General features: G+C 40.2%; 1 protein-coding gene across 3 annotated transcripts in view; it reads right to left on the bottom strand.

The window, feature by feature from the left end:
- The window catches only part of ERBB4 (erb-b2 receptor tyrosine kinase 4), a 660,540-nt gene that overhangs the window by 127,577 nt on the left and 513,161 nt on the right, over positions 1-19,802 (bottom strand). For all 3 annotated transcript variants that reach the window (XM_068408108.1, XM_068408107.1, XM_068408106.1), the window contains exons 17-19: positions 7,097-7,229; positions 2,532-2,654; positions 1,304-1,402 (exon numbers count right to left, since the gene is read on the bottom strand). In XM_068408108.1, the coding sequence (XP_068264209.1) occupies positions 1,304-1,402; positions 2,532-2,654; positions 7,097-7,229 (355 nt within the window). The remainder of the gene's footprint in view (positions 1-1,303; positions 1,403-2,531; positions 2,655-7,096; positions 7,230-19,802) is intronic.

Raw genomic sequence — 19,802 nt, forward strand, 5'->3', positions numbered from 1 at the left:
GATAATTTGCCCAAAGTAGCTAAATCCATAACTGCACATTTCTATTAATTTCTAGATGGAAGAATAGACTATATGATGGGAGTACATTCTCCTTGTGGTTTATAGTCTCATTAATGCTAACCAAATTAAGCCCACACACTGAACAGGACCTTTAAGACTTAAAAGTCCTATGTAATTTTCAAGTCCACAAGAGGGATTTACAAAAAAGTGCAAATTTGTATGATTTGTCAAAAAATTGTCACTGAATAGGACATACACATTCACAGTGTCAATGAGGCTTGATCTTGACATGGAGCTAAAAACTGAGTGCACAGTCTCTGTGAACACAGAACATTCATGAAAATTATGATCTTGACCTCTTATTAACAATACTTCAGGTTAGTAAAGCAAAAGGGCTTTTAAAATCCAGCATATTTCAATTTTCATTCCCCTCCCTGTTATGCTTTGCTGCGGCTGACAGGTCCCAGACTCTCAACGCTTAGTTCTCAGGAACACTGAAGCAGAAGAGAGCTGAGGCTAAGTTTCTGTTCCTGTGAGTTCTGCACCAGTGGAGACTTGCATACATGGTAAGATGCTCCCCTGCAACTCCTCCTCTCTCTTGTTTCTAGCTTCTCTGCCATGGAAAGATAAAACATCTGGCACATGAGACAGAGGAGTTTCAGCCTTCCAGTGATGGGAAGACCATTTATAAGAAAACTCCAGGCATCTTAGGGCCCATGGTACTTGCACGGTGAAAAACCCAGCCCTTCATTACCATGGCACTGACATTACCCTGGTAGCACAGGTACTTATGGTTCTGGAATGGAATTATCTACATGCAACAAACTAAACAGGGCAGAAGATTGCCTCATACAGATCTGCCTAGCTCTACAGCTTCAGAGAAGCAGCACTGACCTACTCACAGCTGAGGTATAACCTTCGTTGTTTTTTTTCTCGTGGGTTTTGTTTGTTTGAACATCTCTGCAATAGAGAATGCTATAGGATATGCATTAACACTGAGACAGCTTGTCAAAGACTAAGTGAAGGAGGGAAATGACTCCGATGATCCCTGAGGTTTCTTCCAACCTGGTTGATTCTGTGAAATGTCCTACACACAAAATCTCAGCAGCTGAGTTTTTCTAGAGACATGATATTGTAGCACTTGCTGAACATCAGCACAGTATCAGTCCTGTGTACAAGCCTCCTTCTACTATTTAAATATAAGGAAAGAAAACTGGCAGAAATTCCTCTTTACAACCTCTGTGGACTACAGAAAGACACCCACCCCCCCAATACTCAGAGGCACTGATCATCTCTTACTTACATCCATGAACTCCACATTGGCTTTTGGACCGGTGGTCTCATTAAGGATCTTAATGGCCACAGGAATCTTTACAGTTTCTCCCTCAGGGACCCAAATACCCTAGGAATATTAAAAAAAGTGATATAAGACAACAATCATAGAAACTTCATTCAGAGTTACAGTTCGTTTTGATGCATTTTTTTCCATTAAGCAGTTCAGTTATGAACCTCAGAACTGAGAATACACAAAATTATAAAATAATAAAAATTCCACAAAACTACTTAATTGATATCTCGGAATAAAAAGCTGAGATGGCTAAACAAACTTTAAATTTCAAATTCACAAACTGTGTGTGTTTCAGGCTGCTTTTCCATCCTTCTCGACTATTGCTTTGTTCTTGGCAACCTCATGGTACCCATCTCTATCACTTTATTATTGTCTAAGTATATTCAAACTGATTATTCAAAAATGTATTCCCATGACCTTGTAGCTGTAGTGACCTGGTCTGTACTTCCTCCGTTTCCTCCACAGTTTGAAGACAGATGCAATATCTGTCCTCCCCTGCTGCTCTGACCTACCACCTCGATTTTGTAGGTTTGCGTTGCTCCTAAAGGGTTGGGTGATTGGTCTGACTTGCTCATTAAGCCCTACTTCATGCCTTTGAGATTTGGACATGACCAACAGATCTTAAAAAAATCTTTAATTGAAGTCTTTTTTCCTTGTGGGTTCTGCTCTTGCATCCTAGTTGTTAAAGGGTGCATTGACTTAACTCTTCTATTTAAATGGAAGAAACAAAAAGTATTATGGTTTAGCTAATAAAAATATTGTTTTACAAGGTATGATTACTATTACAAGACCCATGTAGCACTTGCGAAATGAGAGACAGAGTTTATCTAGCTTTCCAAAAGTGTACTGTAAAGCCATTATGTAAGAACAGAATGACAAACATTGATATTGCATTTTAATATCAAGACAGCCCAGCTTGTGTAGTCCTCTTGCGTGCAAGGATGCTTGTGGCTGACACTCCTTTTCTCGCCAAGAAATAATATCTGCATGTCTGATTAAAACTGAAGTTAACGTCTGAGCCTCAAGATGTGCTCCTCCCACACAATTCCACTATCCTATGAGTTTCCCAGACACGAAGGGCTCAGGAACCCATCCACAGTACGGGATGTTTTGCTGCAGTGCAGAACTTGACTGTTCAAAAGCTAAACAAGGGAACTCACTGCTGTGTATTGAAGACTCTTACCTTGTATACAGTTCCAAAGGCTCCAGAGCCAAGAACCTTGACTCGTTTCAACTCAGTTTCCTTCAGGATACGAAGCTGTGCTTGGTTGGGTGCTGTGCCACTTGGAGTCAAGGGTTCCACAAGCTATGAAGGAAAATCCAACAGTTTTAAATATTTGAAACTGCGAAGATCCCTCAGAAGCTTATACTGAAAACAACCAATCCAACTAAATACTGGAATAAAACAGTGGCGGGGTCTATTGACCAGTGACCTGTCAACTTGTGGAGGGTTTTCTTACCTTTAAAAGCAAATGAGCAATGCTAGGAAACAAAGAGACCTAATAAAGAAAATCTTCACTCAACATGTAGTAAAATTTCCACCAGGAATTGCATGATGGAATTACGAACTGGAAATTGAATCAGTGTCACAGTAACACACCCAAGGACTTTTGCTAATCGAGGCAGTATAAATATTTTCTACACGACAGAAATACAGCATTTATTATCAGTGTACCACATTCTATTTTTGCCCATTTTAGTGCCTTTTAAGTTGGTCATATTTCTTTTTAATAGTCCTGACTTAATGGCTCATCACATTCTTATTCTGGTTTTGGGAAGGGACTATTTTTCTGATCTTCTGTTATACCACACAGAAGGACAGCTTTAGGGAGAAAACATCTTATAGCAGACCATTAATTTATAACAGCCACTAATTTACTGCAAAAAAGGCACAATTAAACAATTTGCTCAAGATGTCCCAAGAAACTTTGTAAATGAGCCACAATGGCACATTCAGTTAAAAATGCTCTCAGTTCTCAATGTTATACTGTCTCTGCCAGAAAAAAAAAAAAAAAATGCTGCTTTAAAAATAAATAAAAATACATTAAAAGGACAATACTCTAAACAATGAAAAATAGTCTGTTCCTTTACAGGACGTGGAAAATAATTCAGGGCTACTCCTACTCAAATTGGTTTGAAACCACTGCAGTATTTCAAAGTTGTCTGTTTACCTAGCTAAACACACGATGCTCCGTAGTTTGAGAACTACTTCTATGGCTCTTTGAGCATCATGAACTACTTAATTAGTTGACCAGACTACTTTGGTTCAGGTAAAAAATACCAGTATCTGGAAATCATTGGAGTAAGAAAACATAACAAAACCAAACAGCAACAAGTCAGGTTATCACAGAAATAATTCGTGAGCTGTAATTTTTTGAGAGTGATTTCTCTTTCCTCCTTCCCACTTTAGGTGTCCATTACTTACATGGTGAAAGAAGGTTCACTGTAAAAAGAAAAAAAAAGTAGGCAGACTGGGGGTACACTTCTGTATTTCCAGTTTGTGAAGGGTGAAAACAGCTTCTGTGCCATAGACCACCAACACCGGTATGGCAGGGAGAAGCATTGTCGGCATCTAAAAAATGCTTGTGGAGTTTTACTGAGAATGATCTACAGAAAGAATAGGTCTGTTACAGTCCCCAGCTAGAAATGGAGACTTTAGCTGAAGCTATAGTTGCTTGTGTGTTTATCTCAGGATGCTCCTGATTTAATCTTCTGTATTTAAGCCAAGATAACAGCTTCCCCACATGTTCAGTAGGAGACCTTGGTCCCTCAGGAACTGCTGTCAGCCACAGCTTCTATCTGACCAAATGGAGAATGAGAGCTGGACTTCAAAGCCAATACTTTTCAAATCCAATGAAAACTACCTGCTTTAAATCATTTATGCTTAAGTAGGGGCTGATACTATGGCAAGATCTATGTATCTAAAGACACTGAATGTTGTTAAGCTTTCTATACAACCGAACAGTATTTAAGAAGCAACACAAATTCTAGCCAAGCATAAAGATACTTGGGCAAACAGATTGGGCATTCATGTATCATTTGCTCCCAGGCATTTGCTCCCAGGCATCTACAGTGGAGATGAGTAGGGGCAGGACCCTTGGAACAGAACAGAAAAACAGCACTGTCAAAGAATCACTAGCTAACAATATTCCTAAGCTTTATTATCTTATAAGGGGGACCCTAATTTAAAAATATCATCGCTTGCAAAGTGTCTCAAGCATAGGACTGAGGAGATGGTAGTAATCACCACTGCTGTAGCTGACAGATAAAGATTTAGCATTACGTTTAAATACACTTCCTAGATTGCCCCCTCCACTACTGGCATTTCAAAGAGCAGGACGGAGTGGGCACAGCACTCCATCCTATAGCTCCACTACATATTTTTGCCAGTAGAACTGTGAACCTCCTTTGGTTAAGCTCTGGGAATTATCTTGGCTTACTAAAATACATCATTATTACTGATCATGACTACAGCATTTGACAAAATCTGGACCATGAAGGCAATACAGGCACTGGGAACAACAGTAAGTGACAATCTCTGCATTTAAGCATTCCTGATGAGCTTAAGTTTGCATCAGAGGTTGCTGAACTTACTTCAGCCTTGAAAGTTGACCTCAGTATGCACTGGATGAAAACCTGTAATATTTAAGCATGAGAGCTGCTAAATGTACTGATGAACTGGGATAGAAGTTCAGTTGAGAGAAGGGTGGGAGTTCAAAAATCTGGTGGAACACGACTTTGTGATCATGTGGATCTTTTCTGGTCTTTAAAAGCCATGAATCTATATCACAGAATCACAGAATGTTAGGGATTGGAAGGGACCTCGAAAGATCATCTAGTCCAATCCCCCTGCCGGAGCAGGATTACCTAGACCATATCACACAGGAACGCGTCCAGGCGGGTTTTGAATGTCTCCAGAGAAGGAGACTCCACAACCTCTCTGGGCAGCCTGTTCCAGTGTTCAGTTACCCTCACCATAAAGAAGCTTTTCCTCATATTTATGTGGAACCTCCTGTGTTCCAGCTTGCACCCATTGCCCCTTGTCCTGTCAAGGGATGTCACTGAGAAGAGCCTGGCTCCATCCTCATGACACTTGCCCTTTACATATTTATAAACATTAATGAGGTCACCCCTCAGTCTCCTCTTCTCTAAGCTAAAGAGACCCAGCTCCCTCAGCCTCTCCTCATAAGGGAGATGTTCCACTCCCTTAATCATCTTCGTGGCTCTGCGCTGGACTCTCTCTAGCAGTTCCCTGTCCTTCTTGAACTGAGGGGCCCAGAACTGGACACAATATTCCAGATGCGGCCTCACCAGGGCGGAGTAGAGGGGGAGGAGAACCTCTCTTGACCTGCTAACCACACCCCTTCTAATACACCCCAGGATGCCATTGGCCTTCTTGGCCACAAGGGCACACTGCTGGCTCATGGTCATCCTGCTGTCCACTAGGACCCCCAGGTCCCTTTCCCCTGCGCTGCTCTCCAACAGGTCTGTCCCCAACTTGTACTCATACATGGGGTTGTTCTTGCCCAGATGCAGGACTCTACACTTGCCCTTGTTATAGTTCATTAAATTTCTCCCCGCCCAACTCTCCAGCCTGTCCAGGTCTCTCTGAATGGCTGCGCAGCCTTCCCGGGTGTCAGCCACTCCTCCCAGTTTTGTGTCATCAGCGAACTTGTTGACAGTGCACTCTATTCCCTCATCCAAGTCATTAATGAATATATTGAATAGAACTGGTCCCAGTACCGACCCTTGAGGGACTCCGCTAGACACAGACCTCCAACTGGACTCTGTCCCATTGACCACCACTCTCTGGCTTCTTTCCTTCAGCCAGTTCACAATCCACCTCACTACCCGATCATCCAGACAACACTTCCCCAGTTTAGCTGCGAGGATGCTGTGGGAGACAGTGTCAAACGCTTTACTGAAATCAAGATAGACCACATCCACAGCTTTACCATCATCTATCCACCGGGTTATGTCCTCATAAAAGGCTATCAAGTTGGTTAAGCATGACTTTCCCTTGGTGAAGCCATGCTGAGTGCCCCTAATGATCCCCCTATCCTTGATGTGCCTAGAGACAGCACCAAGGACAAGTTGTTCCATCACCTTTCCGGGGACGGAGGTGAGGCTGACCGGTCTATAGTTATCCGGGTCCTCCTTCTTGCCCTTTTTGAAGACTGGAGTGACATTCGCTTTCCTCCAGTCCTCAGGCACCTCTCCCGTTGCCCACGACTTAGCAAAGATGATGGAGAGTGGCCTAGCAATGACTTCCGCCAGCTCCCTCAGCACCCGCGGGTGCATCCCATCAGGGCCCATGGATTTATGGACGTCCAGATTGCTTAATTGGTCCCTGACCCAGCCCTCATCTACCAAGACAGATTCCTCCTCTATCCTGACTTCTTGTGGGGCCTCAGGGGTCCGGGGCTCCTCAGGACAGCCTCCAGCAGTATAGACAGAGGCAAAGAAGGCATTCAGTAACTCCGCCTTCTTTTTATCCTCTGTCTCCAGGGCCCCCACCTCATTCATCAGTGGGCCTACACTGCCTCTAGTGTTGGTACAGAAACACGTACAGAAAGCTACTATCTTGAAATAGCATCATTCATTCCATCAGTTTAGTCCTGCAGAAGTTAGCAAAAGGATTTCTACAGACCTCTCTGGTAACTGGATTGAAGACCTGAACATCTTTAATATAAAAGCAGAAGAGCTCTGCATATCTTTTCAAATATTCTGTGAGAAGCACCCTCTCACCTCAGTCTCCAGGAATCTTCGCAATGCTCTCTTCTTTTTAATGCTTTTGCGCCGAACATACACAGCAAATGTCAGGCCCATAATGACGATGATGAAGAGGCCACCAATAACTCCCGCAGCAATCAGAGGGGTTCTAACAATCAGAATCAGAGACTTTATTTTTAGGAAGAGTGAGAGACCAAAGAGTGGTTAGGTACATAAAACACAATCACTTGGAAAGCTTATTAACTCTCTTATGACCAGAATTTCTAAGTCAGTGCAAATGGGAAGTGAGGGGCAGCACATTAACATATGGTATGATTTTTCTTGTTTGTAATCAATATAGCAATCCTACTTTTTTCAAACCACCATGCACATGTGAGGAGTCGTGTGGACAAGGAGATACAACATGCACTTCAATGGCAAACGCAAATCTGCAATGGCAAAATGAAGATACAAGTACCTGCAGTTTTCCTGCAAGAGCTTTAACTATGCTTACTCTTTGGCCCCATGTAGATTAACTCATGGGCTTGTGCATTTAGGGGAAAACAGACTAATGAAAAATTCCCAAACTACCAATATGACGTGCCTTCCTGAATATGGAGGAAGTGGAAGGCAACTTGAAACATAGTGTTTCATAGACAAATCTGGAAGCATCATATTCCTACACCTTCTTCAAGTGGAGGATATTTATATATGAACAACGTAATTCATGACTTGAACCACGCACCCCCTTGGAACTCCTGGTTCATTACTATTACACACAAACATTTTGGTCAGGGGTTATGGTTGCACCCATCTGGTTTTGCTGTGGCTTTTCAGCACAGCCAAATCCCAGACCAAAAGACCTGGTGTGTTGGAGCCAAAGAACTCCCGCGAACCATGCCAAGCGAGGCTCAGCTTTTGCGTAAGACCTGTTGTCCCCCCACTACTCCTATAACTCCTTTCAGCTTTCCAGGCTCTTGAGCAGCATGAGCTACAATTACTAATTTGTTTCTCCATAGTGATAAGATACAGCAGGCTGGCATCACGGTAGATACTATACAAGCACAAAACAAAAAGATTGTCTCAGAGAGTGACTGTTTGACTTAGGTGCCCACATTTGGAGATTGCCTACACAGGCAGTGGAGAGAAGCAGGCTCCCTCCGAACAAAAAGTCAAAGCGATAGGTGCTCTGACTCAGTTTTCTTTCTCTCCCACTCGGTCTCTAAAGGGTGGGTAGCACCCTCCAAAACAAAACCTTAAATTAGGCATTTTCACAGAATACCAACAACTTACTAGCACAAACACACAGCATTTAACATCCCTCCAACAATGGCTGGACAGTAGCTGAAAAGATGGGTAAAAAGTGACAGTGTGACAGCATGACAACTGCAGAGTTGCTGAAACCACTGCAGCTAACTACAGGAAATAGGTTAACTATTGTCAAGATTGTGGAAATATCAATGCTATGCTTTAACAGCCTTCCTTGGTTATGTCTGAACGATGATGAAAGATATGTTATGGCCTATTAATAAAAATGTACCACACAACTATTGAAAATTTAAAGGAGTCTCCCATAGAAATAGTAAACTGATTTATCTGACCCTTTCTTCTTCTTTTTATGCCCTACCACAAAGCTGAGCAGTAGGAAACAGTGCCATCTGACCTGATTTGGTATATTAAGGTGTCTACATTACCACAGAGTACTGTTTTGAAGCCCATTTCTAAACTGTCCTAACTGTCCCTTGTCACTGCAGTTTGGTTCAGAGAGGTCTCAAAGCACACAACCTGGATTCATTTCAGACACCAACCAGAAGGTTTGTTGCTGGAGCGCACCTAATGTGCTCCAATCTCTAACTGGCATTAAGGTCCACAGGATCAAACTAGAGCTAACCCAAAGAAAAATCCCTTGCAGCAAACATAGCCTAGGCATTGGGACCATTTCCTATTTCATCCTCCAGATCCAGTCCTATTGTGTCATTCACTTCATGTTAACAGAGACAAAGCCTCAAACTCCCACATCTAGTTATTAAAGCACCGTTTTTAAAGCACCACTATCATGTTTGCCAGGGAAAACACATTAACACTACACAACAATGTAAGGCCTATTACAGTTCAAAGACTTTATGACGGAAATGATCTGCTAATCCTGGAATGATAATCTTAGTATTTAAAATATACAAGATAAACAACCAGACTGGGAGGCAAATTTGTGTATGTTTTAATAGATTCTCTCTGCTGTGCAGCATTCCCCTGGTAGAGCTCTACACCACAACTTCCAGAGTGCCTGGTGTTCACGAAACGGTGTTCCCTGGGGATGGGAAGAAGTCATCTAATGTTAGTCACATGAAGACGTGCTTTGCTTTATATTTTTCTTTTTCAAGAACAAGGCTCCCTTCCCCCTTTCTCCATCTAAATCTGAGGGTGTTTGAACACTCACAAATGTCACCATTTATGTACAGATTAGGAGGTTTTTTATCATGCGTAAACACAAATTTTAACTCACAGCTGATTTCATGATTACTACGAACTCAGCATTTAATGTAGATGTGGGCAAACTGCATTCCATTGTACTGCCAACTAGTTGTAGTTAGGCTCTGGTGGCAGGTAGTTCTAGCCACAACTTTTCAATATGCAAAATGCCCACAATATTGCAGCCTACGTCTAGGTCCATTCAGCAGTTAAACATAGAATCATTGAACTGTTTCGGTTGGAAAGGACCTTTGTAAAATCATCCAGTCCAACCGTTAACCCAGCACTGTCAAGTACACCACTAAACCATATCCCTAAGCACTGCATCTACACTTCTTTTAAATACCTCCAGGGATGGTGACTCCACCACTTCCCCGGGCATCAAACACACTTTTCACTTTGGACAAGGCTAATGCTGACAAACAGATATCTAAAATCAAAATTGCTTTTTCCTTACCCATGCTCGTTCTTATATTGGAAGCCTTCCTCAAGCAAGTATTCAAGGACATTTCTAGATCACTATAACCAGTTATCTACATGCTCAGTTTTTTCACCGGCTTTGCCAAATGAGAACATGTGCAGAACAGCCTCTGACAATGTATGCCCTTTCCTCCTCTAGTATACCACTAACCAAGATGTGCTGTTGAGAGAAACTCTGCTCTTAGCATACATCAAAATGTTTACTATGCAGTGACATCATTTACTGAATGTTTGCACATATTTTGGTTATCAGAGTGTTTACAGAAAACAAAACACTAACAAGACACAAATACTTTATGTGCATTCCTTAAATTTTAAGTGTGTTCTACTCATGCCTCTTTTTTTTTTTTAAAAAAAAAAGGTAGGATTCCTCATTTCACTCAGCAAAATAAATGAGGACAAAGAAAAAATATTAAGTATAGCTTTGAAAATTAATATAAGCTAGAATTCTAGACATTAATATGTACTGATTATAAATTTATGACACTTTTTTTATCATTAAGCACACAGTGCACAATGGATTTCTTTAAAACTAGTTTTAAAACTGAATGGCATAATTTAGGAGAACCACCATGTTTCTGTTATGTTTCCACCATAAACTACTAAGAACTCTCAGTTTTACCTCCCTGTATATACAGTTGACTGGGAATAAATACTGAAATCTCTGTGATTACAGTATCAATACTGAAGCTTTTCACGGGCTTTTCTCCCCATAAAACTGAAAAGCCCAGCTGACATCTCTTGCATCCCTGGCATTTTTAGGCTAAGATTTTTCTCTTCTGCCACAACAAAGAAAAGGAACACTATTGTTAAGAACTTGAACAGTGACTTTGTTTTGAGACTTGTGCTTTAAGTAAACAGATTAGCAGTCCTTGTAAAATATGCCAAGTCAGGCCCGGTATAAATGTAGATTGATTCATCTGTGACAGAAAGCCAGTTAAATCCACTAGATTGGACTCACAGGTGAAGACAGTTCATCAAGTAAAAGAACAATCCTCTTTATAAACTTGTCATATTTCCCATTTTCTTCAGGAACAGTACTATTTTGCTTTAAATAAGGAAAACTAGACCTGTAATGACCATGGGCACTGATGGACTGCTCTGAAACTAAACCCATCAACATTAGCTCAAAGAGTTTCTCTCTGCATAAAGCATTCTTGTTAGAAGCAATAAACTCGGCCTGCTTCTCTGCAGTTGCAGCCAACTGGCTCTACGATTATGCCTGTGTAGATGAAATTATTAATAAGAAAACATGCTTTTATCAAATAGAAACATAAAGCGCATTTTCCTGTATGATATTATATGCTGAGAGTACTTTGTCTGGTGGCACTGCTTTCTGTTCATTAACGGTCAAACCCAATAGTAGCACAGAGCAGCACAGTCTGAGGCAGAGCACGTTACATGGCTTGGTGAGCTGGAGAAATCCGAGGTAGTGCCCATATTAAACCCAGTAGGTAGCCAAAATATTCAATGGGCACTGGATCAGAGAGAGAGTATAAATCCTAGCATAAAATTGGCCATTGAAACTGAGCAGGAACATTCCTCACTCTGCAATAGGTGTTCAGGGCAAATTTTATAACATTTTCTTCACTGCTACATTTGGTTTCTATTATATGTTCTAGCAGACATGGGCAGGCCATTACCTTTCACCCTATATCATGTACAACTTCTCAAGCAGAAGGCTGGACTTGAGCCTAAATGGCTCAGAAATTATTTCAACCTGCCCTCAGCTTTGCTCTACCAGTGACTGTACAGATGAGTGAATACTGCAGTCAGCATTAATGGGAATTCATTAACATTTCAGGTGGCAGCTTCATTCAGTCTAATGCATTGTCATTTTTTCTTTACAGTTAACAAACAACTTATGTAGATAGGTGCATGCTTCAGAGTTTGGAAAAACAATACAGATCTCTGAGGACACGTACTTCATGATGAATTAGACATTCACTACTTTGGTACCCAATATTTGGTACAGGACACAGAGGGAAATGCACTTTCAGCTGGGTGATAAATCAAACTGCAAAGAGCAGAGAACAGGAAGGAATGTTCAGGAGTGTTTTAAATAACCAACAGGAGGAAACTTGTTTGAATACTGTGCTCTTCCTTTTGCTATTTTTTTAAACACTTTCCAAATCCCAACTGGTGGAAATTGCTTTGTAATTCACTCAAGTTCCAGTTAAGTGTTTGCTGAAATTGAGCTATTCCACATATAAAATATCCAAACACATACATGACTAAAAAAAATCTTGCCTGTAGGACTGCACAGGTAGTTTGCCCTACCTTTAAGGAGCTGCAAGAGGAAGGTTTCTCTATCCCATGCCCTTAATTTTTACTTCATAAATCATTTCTTTCTTTTGAATACGTGTTGGTCTCTCCTTTATACCTGCCCTTTTTGATTGTTTTTTGGAATGCCAGTCTTTCCCTGAAAGTAATCGTTCAGAAGATTTAAGGAGCACAGGGCAGACTTTTTGTTTAGGTGGTGTGAACACTGGACTCTTTCCTATTCCAGCTTTGAATCACATGGGCCAGTGGAGCACTTGCTTTCACAAGCTCCAGAAGTATTTCACATTAGAGAAACTTCCAAGGCCTTTATTTGGGGACCAAGCCTGAGCTTCTGTCCCAGATTCCCTCCTTCTGAAGTCCCTTTATGACTTTATGTTTCTCATTTGTGAGAACAGATTCTGTATATTAAAGAAAGCCCTAACTTCTGTCAGACCACTTCTGGTCCAGCTCTGCATCTACACTCCCATGAGCCATCTCACCAAGGTGAACAAGCCTCTTCACGTGAGTGAGCAGTCAGACTAAAGTTCAGCACTGGACACTGTCAGAGAAGAAAAACAACCCCATCAAAATAAAATGGGACATGATAAACTGATGAGAACACAACTGTCACACTATGTTCCCGATCTTCAAGTTTCTTGCCATATACAATCATTTGTTTTGCAATAAATGTAGAGCTTACATGGGTTTCAGATGAGGTTTTTTAACAAATGGTGGCATTAAAGCACCGTTTGGACCTATGCTTGAGATTAAAGTTAGAGCGCATGGAGGATTTGTAGAAGAATGTGTTTGGAAATATGCACCCATATATTGTGCCTGTATTACATACATATATATATACACACATATGATTAAAAAAAAAAATTCCTTCAAAGTCTAAATCAAAATAGTAACATTTCAAAATAGTAACACTTCATTCCACACTGGTATAAATGTATATATAAATACAGCATTTGCGACATTTATTAGAATACTAGTAAAGGCCATGATGCTGTTAACTTCAACACACATTTTAGCTACTCCTCATTTGAGTTCTAAATAGGCAGAATTTATATTTGTGGAGCATAGCAGGTAATAAATGTAGCCAGTGTTTATAAATACCAAGGAAAATCCAAGGCAGACAAAGAGCAGGGTTTAAGGAATTTATTTCTGAGTATGCCTGATGCTGCTTTCGGATTTATCACTACTGTTTTACAAGCATAGCATTCTGTCTAAATGCCCTACACAAATTATATAAATCAAATTCCATTTGATTATGGGGAAAAACTCACATAAAATTGAGATACTCCTTCTGACACAAGGCTTATACAGGATCATCTCCTATACGATAATACACCCAAAAAATCTTCTGTATCTGTAACTTATCAGTCATCTCCCAGTAGTTTTTATATTACCAAGTGAAGCAGAGAGAAACTCTGGTGTATCTTGCAATTCCTCTTAATTCTAGTCATCATCCCAACTGCCAGCATTCCCCAGAGGCCATTCAGAAAAAAAGAGTTCAACTTAGAAGCTCCAAACCCATCCACCTTCACTCCTCTCCTCTGTATCCACAGCCACCCAAAGGAATCTATTTCACTGCACTGCTGTAAAGGGAGCCAAGGGAAACCAGTCTTTGTATTATCCTCATATTCTATTCTCAGCTCTACCGATGATTTTTTTTTGCATCTATGTACACAGCAACCTCCTATCATCTTGATAGTCACAGATGTGACTTGATTAGAAAAACAGCTTGTGTCCATGCTGAGGATACTGCTCAGAGTACCTAGACTCTACAACAGCTGTTTTATTATGATTATTTGCAGTACAGTAATGGCCCACATAAAGGCAAACGATAATTTAGTAAAATGGCTTCTTCCTTCTCCCAAATTTCAGTATGACAGAACATTCCAGAATTTATTGCAGATACTGCCTTATCTATGCAATCTTGCAAATGTTAAAAATACTCCTCTTCAATAGCAGCTATGCTCCCAGAACAGAGCAGGCCAAGCATCTGGGGAAACAGTGATCCAGATTAAAAATCCTTTTTCCCTTTTTCAACCCACAAACCCTTTCCTCTCCCCCCACCACCCAACCCCCACACCTAAGTACCAGCCTCTCTAACAGACAGAGGATCGTGCTGACCTTTTGTGCCTCTTAGGTCTCACAGCTTCTGAAGCTCATTAGGGCTCAAGAAAACAATGAGAGAGAAGGCTCAGACATCTTTTTTTTCCCTACCTGTATCACAAGGGAGAGAGGGGAGAGGGATTGCCTCTCATCCCACTTCAAAAATATATGTATTTGAAGCATTTAAGTGAGAAGAGCACAAAAAAGTTGACGAAACCAGCTAGAGAGAATAAACACAAACATACTGCTAGAGCTATAGGTTTTGGCTTGCTTTCTTAGTAATTGTCTTTTTCTCACTAGAATTTTCCTGGAAAGGAAAAGAGCTCCCCCATTTAAAAAATCTGTTGATTAAAAGATGACTCAAACATCCCAAAGTTTAGGATTTGGAGCATGATCCACTGGTTGATCCAGGAAATCAAAGCAGAAAGAGTTCACGCAAAGCTGTAGTGGTGAGACAGCACTGAACTTAGCCAGCATCCAAGTCATTTACATGCAGAGAATATTGCTGCCACGAGGGATAGAAAAACATATCTACAGGAGATGGGACTATTTTAAAGCTAGAATATTATCTCTTCAATCTGTTCTTTGTCTATTATCCTTACTGTGACTGAGACTACGCATATTAACAACTAGTGGTCCATTTTTAATGCAGGAATACTTTTTACTTTTTTTCTTCCCTACATCAGAACATGAGGGGCAGGGAAAGAGGTAATTTATTTCTGAAACTTACACACTTTCTTTAAGGAAGATTATTCAATCAAAGCAAGCAATGCCCACTGAAATGAACTGAAAGGACAGGACAAGGGGCAATGGGTGCAAGCTGGAACACAGGAGGTTCCGCATAAATATGAGGAAAAACTTCTTTACGGTGAGGGTGACCAAACACTGGAACAGGCTGCCCAGAGAGGTTGTGGAGTCTCCTTCTCTGGAGACATTCAAAACCCACCTGGACGCGTTCCTGTGTGATATGGTCTAGGTAATCCTGCTCCGGCAGGGGGATTGGACTAGATGATCTTTCGAGGTCCCTTCTAATCCCTAACATTCTGTGATTCTGTGATTCTGTGAAAATTTCCCAATGGCTGATTCAAGCCTACTGGGAACTTAGAAGAGACCAGTTTGGTCACTGCCATGCTGGTGAATTGCCCACCTAGAATTAGTCCTCTTCTCTCCAGTCTACCAGGTCATCGCTGCTAACCAACCGGCTTACAGGATCTGTATATCATGGTCCATGCTCCCAGCATTATTTTCAGATTCATTTGCAGATTAACATGCTATATTGCCAAAAGTAGGGATCACAATGCCTTATCTCCCTTTAGCATGACCTGTAACACTATATTCAGCAACACTGAGGCCTACGGGTTCTAACTTGGCTGAACCTTAACAGCATTAACTGGAGCAAAACAAACGGTAACAAATAATTAAAACCACATCCTCTGTCCTTTTGTTTGCTTCTACTCTTCCACTGTCACCTCAACTTTTCACTCATGTTATGCTGCTTTATAGCTTCTGTGCCTTCTAAGGCACATCTGTGCTACTTAATTTCAGCGGCATATCTAAACATCATTAGGTTTACTACAAGTAGACGGCTATGAGTTAAAATGGAACAGCAAGTAAAACAGGAACATGTAATGAAAATCCAAGCAAGTATTTTAACATGCAAGTAACACCTTGGTGTATTGCTCTGGTGGTCTGTGTTTCTAATGCACAGACTACGTCACAGGCAGGGTATTGGGAGTCTAGGACAAATTATTTGAGGAAACTGTTCACACTTCTTACTTAAAAGGTTGATTCAATTTCAGACAATTTTCCTGCAGGTACTGCAAGAAAAACTTCATATAATGTACAAGTCAGAGATTACATCATGACTGGACCATGTTTAACCAAAGTTTGGCCTTTGTCTTGATTACAAGGTTGAATTTGTTCTCAAATTTCTGCATAAATGCCACAACTCTTCAGGATTAGGGACTACCAGCTCTGTCAAAAGACGGCAAATACACAGTAAACTCCTCACAACTCTCTGCCAGTGAAAAGCTCAACCAGAACTAGCCAGCACCTGTTTTTCACATTATCCCACAATCTTTCCTTGCCTGTTCGATCATTTGCTCAATCTCAGATAACTACAGAAACTATCTGCACTATCTTCCACTGATTAAACAGCCAACATGTCTGCAAAAGAGCTTGTTCACCAGTGTGTGAAGACAGTGTCATTAAAAATTTACATCAAATTGAAAAAAAGTGTGAAGTTTTTTGACAAAAGTACTGTCACCCCTAAAGAAAACTTCACTTTCAAAGGTTACATGCAAATAAAAGCAATATCCAATATCTAGATACCACGCTTCCTAAAACTTCATGGTACCGAAGATACAGCTCTACCAAAGCATCTTCCAGGAAAGGAATGGAGGAATGATAAGAAGAGGGAGAGGGGGAAAAAGAAAAAAAAATAACAAAAAGAAAGGTCTGCACTGCAGAACAATGTTAAGATACTTAGTACCTCACTAGCATCTTAGGCTTAGAAAACCTGATAGAGATGAACAAATTAGACCTGTAAATTTATGTCATTAGTAGAGAACCTTAGTAATGGGAAACAATTTGCCTTCAGTTGTACGACATCAAATAAAAAACGCTGAAACACTAACACACAAAAATGCTACTATATTTATTCAAAATAAATGTCTCATTCAGGTGAATATAGGCATGATGCAAGGGAGTTCAGTCAAACAGGTAAGATCTGAATGAGTTTCTCCTCTCCCCTAACAAAGGACAGTCTGGAAACTCAGAAGTTTAACTGACCTAACTGCTAATGAATAAGGATACATCAGCACTGCAGAAACCTTGTGTAAAGTCACATGGAGCTCTCACTGTGTTCCTCACCAAAGCTGACAGGAACTAAAGCCCAGTATTCAGCAGCTAGATTTGCTTGTCTGTGTGCAACTCTGTACTAGGAATCAAAATTCAAAGCAGCAGCTCTGGGTCGTAGTCTTAGAGCATAAGCCAAGAGCTGATCGTAGCTGGAAACTATTATCACAGACAGGAAAGCATTATGTCACGCACTGTAAACAATGACAGGCAGAACCAGTGAAATCCTCTGGCCTCAGGATCTGTATAGCACAGCCTACAGGCTTGGCACAAATTCATCCTGCTTTCAAGAAAAAGTTCCAGTCTTGATTTTACATGTCTATTGCCGGAGAATAGAATATTACCAGGAAAAATCATTCCAGGGATTAATAATCCTCATTAGAAATGCACTGTCATTTTGTTGCTTTGAATGTGTCTTTCCTCAGATTTCATCCATTTAATTATCCCACAGACAGACACCTACCCTCCTTTCCAGTCTGCTAGACTAGCGCCATCTTTAAGCAAACTTTTGTTCCCTACCTACATACTTTTAGATGATAATCAAGCTCTACACTTTAACCTTTAGCCAAAATAAGATGTCGCTGTTTGAGCTCCCAAACTTCTTCACTAAAAGGCACAATGTACAAAGCTTTAATTATTCCTAGTGGCTCTTCTCTAAAGCCTCTTTAACATACAGTCTTGAGAAAACAGTCAGTCTTTCTGAAGGTACAAGGTCTACATTCATGTTCAACTCTATCCACTACCATTATAATGAGGTAGAGAAAAGGCAAAATACCTCCACTTTACAGTAAAGAGATGCAAAGTAAGCTGAACTAACAGAGAGAGAGCATGGCATGGGAAATGATTTTAGTATTAGGCCTCCTTTCCCACTACAATTTGAATGTCATTATTTGAAACTTCATACAAAAAGCCCAAAGGTACAGATAATTCATATGACATTTTCCCACCCTGTTACTTCACTTTACAGCACCACAGGAAAAAAATTATAGTAAGATAAAGTAATTTGGTCTGATGGCTCAATTTACTAATGCTCTATTCCTGCATGGTTGCCGGTATTTGTGGTAATGCTTCCACCTTTGGTAACTGCTGCAGTACAACTTTCCACATGTAGCACCAAAGGACAGAAGCTTGTTAATTCCTTCAAACCTACACCTTGTTTTATTAGTTTACCATTGTGTTTGCAGGCTACACACTGGTAAAACTGGAAAATGTCTTATAAAATTCAAAGCTGGTATTTCCATTTCTGTAAAAACAAATTTAAAAGATCAACTGTGAACTGTATTATCATCCCTAACAAGTTATTCGCTATTTCTGATCTAATGCTGGAAAAACTGTTGCAAATTAACTGAGAAGTAGAATGTACACTTTTGCTTATAAAACAAAAAATGGTAATGTCAATTGCAGACTTCAAATACAAATTCTCATCTGCGTCAAGTGCTCTACACTTGATCATTTCAGCAAATATTTAACTGGTTTTAAATAGGCAATGGAAAAGTATGCATGGGGGGAAATTCTTGCAAGATCACTTTAAAGATACCAGAAAGGAGTAAATCTAGCCCAAACCCAAACGCAGTCCCCACCTACAGTAGATTACATGGCTTGAGATATTAACTTTGATCTGAAGAAGTCTAATTAAGCGGACTTAACTGTATACATGCTTACAACGCAAGCACACCACTACCAATGTACTGCTCTAAAGAACCCCAAGCAAGAGCTTCCCATTTTATGCAAGAATTGCAGCTCCTTTATCACCTGACAGGTCATGGTGAATAAGCCAGAATGCAGAGAATTAAGCCTTGGCTGGACTCTAAACTCAAACACATTTGTCATCTAAATTGTTGAAATATGAAAGAGCGACAAATCTTGCATTATGCAGGTAGATTGGAAGTAAGACGGCAAGCTTTAGTCCTGATTTATTATACGTTAAATATTAATGAATTATTAAGAAATCATTCACTGAGGTTTAAACAACTCTATATCTTACATATTTCTAAAGCTCTACAAATGTATTTTTAATAATAGATAATTAATTTATAACAACATTAAATCTAAATTAAATCCTCATTCCAAGCCATAAAAGAAACCTGTTGGAGAGTGGCGATATATATACTGTTGCTCTATAATAAGGTCACTTCTTCATGGCACAATTTTATTTCGCATCATACATTATTTGTGCAGCCAAGCCAGTACAGACACACAACATACGGCTTATGGAGCCTGATGAGAAATAAAAGCAGTGACTTCTGCAGTAGGGCTGTGTGTTGTTTTCCATTCTAGCAAACCATTTTCAATTTGGAATTTCCTAATGTTTCTTGTCTTTCAGCAGTGACCTATCATGTTTGGCATAATTACTTCTTATTTTTTCTGCTCATAGTTTCAGTAAAAATAATTTAGTCAGTTTTCTGAACAAAGAATTTTCTTATTTTAAATGTATTTGAAAATTCATTTTGCAACTTGTGGTAGCAAAGCAAAAAAAAAAAAAAGCTTTTACTGAGAAGTTGCTGCAAAGAAATTTGGTTATGACTTGACAAAACTCCAGTGCTTGGTAAATATT

The sequence above is a fragment of the Nyctibius grandis genome, chromosome 9 (assembly GCF_013368605.1).
Source record: "Nyctibius grandis isolate bNycGra1 chromosome 9, bNycGra1.pri, whole genome shotgun sequence".
NCBI lineage: Eukaryota > Metazoa > Chordata > Aves > Nyctibiiformes > Nyctibiidae > Nyctibius > Nyctibius grandis.